Source organism: Peromyscus eremicus, chromosome 11, assembly GCF_949786415.1.
Source record: "Peromyscus eremicus chromosome 11, PerEre_H2_v1, whole genome shotgun sequence".
In the NCBI taxonomy this organism is placed as follows: domain Eukaryota; kingdom Metazoa; phylum Chordata; class Mammalia; order Rodentia; family Cricetidae; genus Peromyscus; species Peromyscus eremicus.
Window position 1 is genome coordinate 52,302,702 of NC_081427.1, and position 8,488 is coordinate 52,311,189.

The 8,488-nt window shown below is 45.8% G+C and overlaps 1 protein-coding gene across 1 annotated transcript; it reads right to left on the reverse strand.

The window, feature by feature from the left end:
- Positions 1-2,511: 2,511 nt before the first annotated feature.
- On the reverse strand, positions 2,512-7,584 carry Serf1a (small EDRK-rich factor 1A). The gene is made up of 3 exons (XM_059276293.1): positions 7,095-7,584; positions 5,799-5,907; positions 2,512-2,791 (listed from the first exon to the last, which is right to left on the reverse strand). The coding sequence occupies exons 1-3, from the start codon at positions 7,582-7,584 to the stop codon at positions 2,719-2,721; spliced, it is 672 nt and encodes a 223-aa protein (XP_059132276.1). The 3' UTR covers positions 2,512-2,718.
- Between the last annotated feature and the right edge of the window lie 904 nt (positions 7,585-8,488).

Genomic DNA, 8,488 nt, shown 5'->3' on the forward strand with positions numbered 1-8,488 from the left:
GAGTTGGCAAGGTAAGAAGTGGCTGTGGTTTGTTTCCTTTGATATTCCAGCATTTACCCCGTATCTGGCTCCAGGTTTTTATTATAAGATCATTTGGGATTTGTACAACACGTCTTCAGCTAAATATCAAGTTCAAAATCAGTCTGGGATACAGGTGACCTTATCTAAAACAAAGCAAAATTCCTATACCCAGCCCCAAGTCCCAGGTTTTTGCGTATGCATGTGTGGAGGTCAGAGGTCAGAGGATGATTGAACGAGTCTTCCTCAACTGCTATTTGCCTTACTTTTCAAAACAGTTTTTTTTAATTAAATTTTTAAAAATAATTATTTTGTGTGCATTGGTGTTTCGCCTGTGTGTATGTCTATGGGATGGTGCTAGGTCCCTTGAAACTGGAATTATAGGCAGTTGTGAGCTGCCATTTGGGTGCTAGGAATTGAACTCTGGTCCTTAGGAAGAGCAGCCAGTGCTCTTAACTTCTGAGCCCTCTCTCCAGTCCTTAAAACAGTTTCTTATTGAACCTGAAACTTGCTGATTATGCTAGCCTGGCTGCCCAGGAACCTCCAGGGATCTTCCCATCTCCGCCTCCCCATCACTGGGATTATAGGTGCATACCAGCATATCAAGCCTTTTATGTGGATGCTAGGGATCTGAACTCGGGTCCTTGTGCTTGTATGGTGAGCGTTTTGCTGACCGAGCCGCCTCTCCAGCTCCTCAAGTCCCAGGTTTTTGAAGACATTCAGAATATGACATTCATTTAAAATTTGTCTAGGTCTTAAGTAGAGCTCTCGCTGAGTCCTCTAGTTTGGTTCCTACCCATGTAGTTGATCCTTCTGGTTTGTGCCAGCGTAAATTCTTGAAGCAAACCATCTGGTTACAAAGTGAAAATTATATAGATGGAACTTCAGTTGGATCATAGTTTTAAACTAGGGCAAGTACTCTAATGTTGGCTACACCCCAGCCCTACCAGAGAAAACTTACAGATCAGGGCTCAGCTGGGAAGGCCCAAGCACACGCCTGACAATCTGCGTTCCATCACCAGTTCAGCTGCCCCATGTCAAAAGCTGGATGTGGGCTTGTGCATCTGCACTCTGAGCATGCATGCTGCAAACGGGGGGAGGGGGGTGGGGTGGGCAGAGAACTGCCAGGACAGCGGTGCAGCAGCAGACAAGAGACCCTGCGGCTGGCAGATGGAAGAACTGACCCCTCAAGTGACTTCCTCCAGGTCCCCCCACACACACACACCTGACACAAATTTGGGGGTGGGCAGTCAGATGGCTTAGTCCATAAAGGCACTTGCCCCTGAGCTCTGAGTCCCTAGAGCCCCATGGTGGAAGGTGAGAAGTGACTCCCCTGTGTTGTTCTCTGATCTCTACATGCCACTGTGGCACACATACACACATTAAATAAATATTTAAAACTTTAAGAAATTTTATAATGGACAAAAACCTAAAGATCTACTTTAGGCTAGCATTGTGGCGACACTTAATGATAACAGAACTCAGAAGGCCAAGGCAGGAGGATTGCTGTGTGTTTAAGACTAGTCTGGGCTACAGAATGAAATTGTTTCAGAAAATAACAAAATCAAACTACTAAGGAAGTGCATGACCTGCTGTGGGATGATGTGTATGCTGTGAATATGTGTTGCTCTGATTGGTTGATAAATAAAATGCTGATTGGCCAGTAGCCAGGCAGGAAGTATGGGCAAAATAAGCAGACAAGAATTCTGGGAAGAGGAAAGCTGAGCCAAGAGATGCCAGCCAGCTGTCCAGGGAGCAGCATGTAATGGCACACAGGCAAAGCCATGGAAAATGTGGTGACATATAATTAACAGAAATGGGCTTAGTTTAAGTGTAAGAGCTAGTCTGTAGTAAGCCTGAGCTAATGGCCAAGCAGTTTTAATTATTAAGCCTCTGTGTGATTATTTTATAAAAGGCTGCAGGACTGTGGGTGAGAGATTTGTCCTGACTGCCTTTTTTTTTTTTTTTTTTTTTTGGCCAGACGGGACACAGGAAAACTTCCAGCTACAATGACCATGATTCCAGATTTATATGAGATCATACTCCTGAATCACATTACCCATTGTTGCTTGCATCTGAAGTATCTCCCAGAGCTCATAGTTGGATGCTTCTTCCCCAGCTGGCGGGCCTGTTTTGGGAGACTATGGAACCTTTAGGAGATGGGGTCTAGTGGAGGAAAGAGGTCATTAAGGATAGGACTTTCAATGCTAAGCAGGTTCCTCTCCAGACGTGGATTCTTGGTGCGATGAGAACAGCCTCTGCTATGTGCTCTTCCTACCATGACCTGAGCTGCTCTGCTCTGCTCTCCTTTCTATGAAGGAGTGAAACCCTCTGAGACCGTGAGCCAATTTGTTCCTCCCTCAACTACTCCTTGTCAGGTACTGTGGTGCTAGCAATGCAAATGTAACTAATACCTAGTTAATACATCACATATTACCTATTAATGAACTACATAAATGTTCTCTGTTGATAAAAATAATATTCACCAGTATATTACATGCATGGTCAGTACTTTATTCTTTGAAGAATGGTCTTAAAACATCATAGTAAGTAAGGCTGAAAAGTAAAGTTTAAAACAGTCAGTTTTATAAGGATAAGTTATGACACATGTAACCATTAGTCACTCTGAGAAATTTTGATCTTAGAGCTTATGATGCACCCCACTGGCAATAGCACCCGCGTTTTCCACAAAGCCAGTCATCATTTTTCTCTTGTCTGCATCGATTTCTTCTCATTGGCTATCTTCTGCTTTTGCTGCATGATCTCAGAGTCCCTGTAATAGAGGAAAAGGTATTGAGTTTTCACAGGAAAACTAGTTTTATGCTATCATTGTTTTTTATACATAACCTTTTTGGTACATTCAAAGACAACTTAAAAGAAGAAATAAACAGTCATGTTTCCATTTTCATGGATGAAAACAAACAGAAGAGCAAAGACTGGAAAGAATTTGAACACCTTGCTACTGTTATCATGGCCTTGGGCAAATCTCAAAGCTCTTTCATTTTGATGGGGAGAACGGAAAGGGAGGAGACAAGAGTCCCACTGTGTAACCATGACTGCCCTTGAATTCACTATGTAGACCAGGCTGGCCTCAAACTCATGGAAATCCACCTGCCACTGCCTCAGTGCATTTAGGAAGTCTCCTACATTCGCTAACAGATACCTAGGACTACAGTATAAATGTTATAATTCTCTGCTGTTTAGTTCTGTTGTTTTTATTTTTTTGAGACAGGGTTTCATGTAGCCCAGGGATGGCCTTTAAACTGATACATAGTCAAAGAGACTTTCAACTCTTGATCCTCTTGTCTCCACTTCCTGAGTGTTGGAATTACAATGATCCAGCTTTTTTAAAGCCCCAAATCATATAATCAATCTTGAAATTTACTCTAAAGAAATTCGTGGTATTTGAAGAATTTTCTTGACCTTTGCATCTCCCTGGTTGAATCTTTACATGTTATGTAACTATGAACTACGGGCAAATTACCTTAGCTAGGTGATCCATGAGTTAGTAGGACCCAAATTTACACATATATTTTGAAATGCCTTTTTTTTATAGTTACTGGTTGCTGAATGTGGTAGTGCACTCCCATAACCCAAGCTCTTGGGAGGTAGAAGCAGGAAGATCAGAAGCTCAAGGTCTGACTCCACTACATGGGAAGTTCCAGGCTAACCTGGGACAGGTGAGTGCTTATACATCCTCTTCCTTTAAAAAAAAAATCCCACAAAACTGAACAAATAATATTTAATGACACTAGGCATCAAATCCAGGGCCTCATTCACAGGTGAAGTACTCCATATTTTTAAAATATACGACAAAGCTACATATTCAACATCCTTAGCTGGGTGCGGCAGTTCACACCTGTAATTCCACTACATGGGAGGCTAAGATTACTACCACTTCTAGGCTAGTCTAAGCTATGTATTGATTTCCAATCAAGCCTGAGATACAGTGTGAGGCCTTGTCTCAAAAGGAAAAAGAAATCAAGCCAAACCAAAAACACCTTCTCTGAGCCAAGCCCTACTTGCTTTTGTTTTTTGGCTTAAGTCCAAAAACTTCAGTTACTATCCCCATGTTTCTTATTAAAAAGCAGAAAGGGGACAAGATGGCTCAGCAGTTAAGAGTTCAGTTTCCCCGAGTTCAGTTTCCAGAACCCACATGGTAGCTTATGACTGTCTGTAACTTCAGTTCCAGGGGATCCAATGACTTTTCTGACTCCATGGGCATCAGGCATGCAGGTGGTACACATACATACATGCAGACAAAATACTCATACACACAAAATAAAAATAAGCCAGGTGGCGATGGCACACACCTTTAATCCCAGCACTCAGAAGGCAGAGTCAGGTGGATCTCTGTGAGTTTGAGGCAAGCCTGGTCTACAGAGCGAGATCCAGGACAGGCACCAAAACTACACAGAAAACCTGTCTCGAAAAACAAAACAACAACAAAAAAGTAAATCATTTTTTAAATTACATTTAAAAAAAAAAAAGGCACAAGACTAAATAATTTGCCTCAAATCACACAAATACCAAGGTCTGGCTAATTTCAAAATCAGGGACCTTTCCTATGTTGTTAACACCTAAATTTAGAATTAGATTTTAATTCAGTGTTGGCTACTTCTATAAGAGGACACGTCTACAAGCACAATACAAAGAAAGAAGGAAAAACTACAGAGGAATGAATTAAGTGGAATTAAGAACAATGAAAGTTCTTTTTCCTCTTCAAACCAAGCTCTGTGGGATTTGTTACATGACCTTAGTAGTTGTCACTCAAGTTCAGAGCTGCAGGCCAGACGTGTTGGTTAATGCCTGGTTCCCAGAATTTACAAGGCTGAGGCAGAAGAATGGTAAATTCAAGTGTGGGCTATAATGAGACTTTGGGTCTCAAACAAAATAAAACCAGAACTTTACTTTCCTATTCTTCACACTGGTGCAAATTCCACTTTTTAGGGTCATAATGGGTAGAGATATGTCATATGTCACATCTAGCACATTTTACGGGAGTATTAACTAAACAAACCATGCTGTTTCTGAACAAGCTAGAATAGATTCCCCAATAAGAAGACCGTTTCAGGGTTACTGATCTATACTCTTTACTCCAAGGTGAGATAACAGAAACCTAAGGCAAGTTTATTGCTTTATTAGTAACTGTCACTGGGGCTGGGGGGATGTCTCAGTCATTAAAGTTCCTGCTGAACAAGCACTAGGATCCATGTTTAGAACCCCCACAAAATCCATGTAAAAAGCAGAACATGGTGGTGTGTGTCTAAACCCTCAGTGGTGGAGGGGAAGGGCTTAGACAGGCACATCTCTCAAGTTCATTGGCCTGTCAGCCTAGCCAAATTGGTGAGCTTCAATATTCAGTGAGAGACCCTGTCAAAATAAAAGGTGGAGAGTGATGGAGGAAAGATCCTTGACACCAGCCTCTGCGCTCCACACTCACACACGTGTGTGTACCCTTATAAGTACCTGAAGCGAGTACACACACATAAACACAGAGTAACTATCATGAAATAAAAGAACCCCATATTTGTTTTTGTTCCTACAGTTTATAGGAGCTACAAGAGATTCTCTGCGAACAGATGACAGCTTCAGGGCTTCATCCACAGTTTGGGAGGATGACGTCAGCACATGGTTTTAGAGCTACACAGATACAGAGTGTTAGCCCTTATTGTAGGCGAGGCCCTCTTCCAGCAAGGGTTTAAGGATGTTCTTCATTTATTCTAAAAACATGGCAGTCAAACTACCACTGACTTGAAAATTCTCTTAGCAGTACTCACCTCTGCTTTCTCTGAGAGGTAGTCAAGCTATCCTCTTTTCTTTTCCCTTTGCTAATTTCCTGGGTCTTTTTCATATTTTTCTGGCGGGCAAGTTCTCTTTGATTTCCACCTACAATGATAAACAGTCATGTTCTTTTCCTATCCTCAAAATTATTAATAGCTAAATTAAAGGGCCTTTAATTATGAGCCTTAAAGTTTTATTTTTATTAGTACGAAAGCAGAGTATCTGGCCAATCCTAATGGAGACTGGTGTGATCAGAATTCAGTACTATCCACATTGGAATATACATGGGATAGTGAAAAACCTATGTGAGCAGATGAAATAGAAGCAGTAAATATTTTTATCTACATCCAAAAAAAGCACATTTTTATATTTACAAAACCATTGAAGCTGGTTTGAATAAAGACAAAGTTTGAGCACACCCAGCTGTAGAGGGGCCACCCACTATCTAGCTGTGGATTGTGTGTTTTGTTTAGAATCAGTAGCTAAAGAAAAATAGAAAATTAAAAAAGTACAAAAACAAAAAAAGAAAGCAGAGTATCCCACAGTTATTCCCAGGTTGGACAAGGAGGAAGCTTAAGTGGAAACACTCAAGAATTTAAGTATATTATCACACCAATATAGGTGTCGACTTGTCGCTTTTAATCCCAGCATGTGGGGAGGCCGAGGTAGGCAGATCTCTGTGTTCCAGGCCAGCCTGGTCTACAGAGCGAGTTCCAGGGCAGCCAGGGCTACCCAGAGAAAGTCTGTCTCAAAAAACAAACAAATAAATATTTAAAAAAAAAACAAAAATAGCCATTCCAGTGGTGGTGTACCCACGCCACACTCAAGATAAGGTCTGTGTGAGGAGAGATGGACAGATCCTCCCCCAGCGCCCAGATCAGCCAGTTCCGCCCACCGCAGTCCGCCGGGTCAAGGCAGCAGAGGCTGAGCTCAAGGACCGTCCGCCCCCTTGGGAGGACCAAACAAAAGAGCCGGAGGGCACCCCGGGCTCCTCCGCACGCTTTCCGACCTCGGGAGCCCGCTCCAAGTCGGCAGCCAGGTCCCGCGGGGCGCTCGCACACGCTCCCGGTGGGTGCGGTCCTCACGCACGCCCACCCACCCACACCTGCGAGGCGGGGACCCGTCCCGCCGGGAGCCAGCGTCCCGCCCGGGGCGCGCGCGCGCGTGCCTGCGTGCGTGTGTGTGCGTGTGTGTGCGCGTGTGCGTCCCGCCCTCCAGTCCGCCAGCTCCCGCTCCCCCCCCCCCACAACCCTCCGGGGCCCCCGTGTCCCTCAAACGGTCCGCACACTCACGGGCCATGCCGACCGCCGGCCGGGAGTCCGGAAGACAGCGACGTGGAGAAACACACCGGCCGCTCGCACGCTCGGCAAGCCGCCCGCCTCCCGGCGCTGAGGAAGGCCGAGCCCCGCGCCGGCTCTCGGTGCGGCGACGCCTCGCTCTGGCAGCCAGCCGCCCCGCCCACCGACCCACAACAGCCGCGGCGTGGCCGGTGAGCCACTGCGCGTGCGCGCCCGGGGGGACGGCTGGCGGACCGCCGGCGACCGCGTCCCGCCCGGCCCCGCACGCGGTGGGCCCGGGGCGGAGGGCGTCCGGGCATCCGGCGCCCGCGCGCCACGCGGGCTTTAATGACACGCAGAGAACACTGGGCGCCTCACTTTGCCACCGAGAACCCCAGCTTTTCTTTGTCTCCCCCGCCCCCCCCCGGAGGGCGGACAGGGCAGGAAGGTGGCTGAACCCTCCTCCGTTTCTAGCAGCCGACCTGAAGGTAGGCTCCTCTACCATCCTCTGCTGGCAGAAACGACCTCACCCGGACGGAAGAGACGGACGTCACCCCAAAGCCCGTTCAGTCGCTGCGATCCCGTTGCCCTCGGCCCGATGGGCGGAACTTGAGGAGTTTTAAGCGCGGTCTCGGGGGTCGGGTGGGGTGCATAAGACCCCGGACCGACTTCCCAAACTACACAAGAGCTGAAACAAGGGCTGAAAACACATAGGGGTGGGGGTATGGCTTGCCTAGCATGAGTGACAGACAGCCTGAGTTCCATCCCCTAGGTTCCCTTCCTTGAGCCTAGACTCGCTTTCTTCCCAGTCCGTTTTTTACAAACCGAGATAGTCTGGACACCCGAAATTTGCCTGGGTATTTAAAAGGGTCTTATTGTGGAGTATTTTGAATATCTACAAAAGTATAGATGATGCTATGGTGCACCACAACGTACATATCACCTAACTTTTACAATTCCTGGCGTGTAGAGTCAACTAATTAGAGAAAATGGGACAAAGTGCCAAGAGATGGAATGACTGGATTGAAAGTGTGGCCATAGAAGAAGAGGAGGAGAAGAGAAGGAAGGAAGGAAGGAGGGAAGGAAGAGAAAAAAGTAGCCCAGTTTTACCAATTAGTCTTGTCAGCTAGGGTATATTATTTCATTTGTATAAATCTCCTTTACCTATAAATGGGGGGGTGGGGGTGGGATTTTACTTTCCTTGCTAATGGATTAATATGAATCTGGTAAAGAGACAATGATATGAGTTCTCTCCATGTTAAAAGTGATACCAGCACTGGGCAGGGGAGTCGGATGGATCCCTAGGGCTCTGTGTTTTGTAAAAGGGGGGTGGGGGGGAGAGGGCGGCCAGGCTACTCACACCATGCAGACAGGGCACGTGGAAAGTTTTATTATTAAAGGGGGAGGGA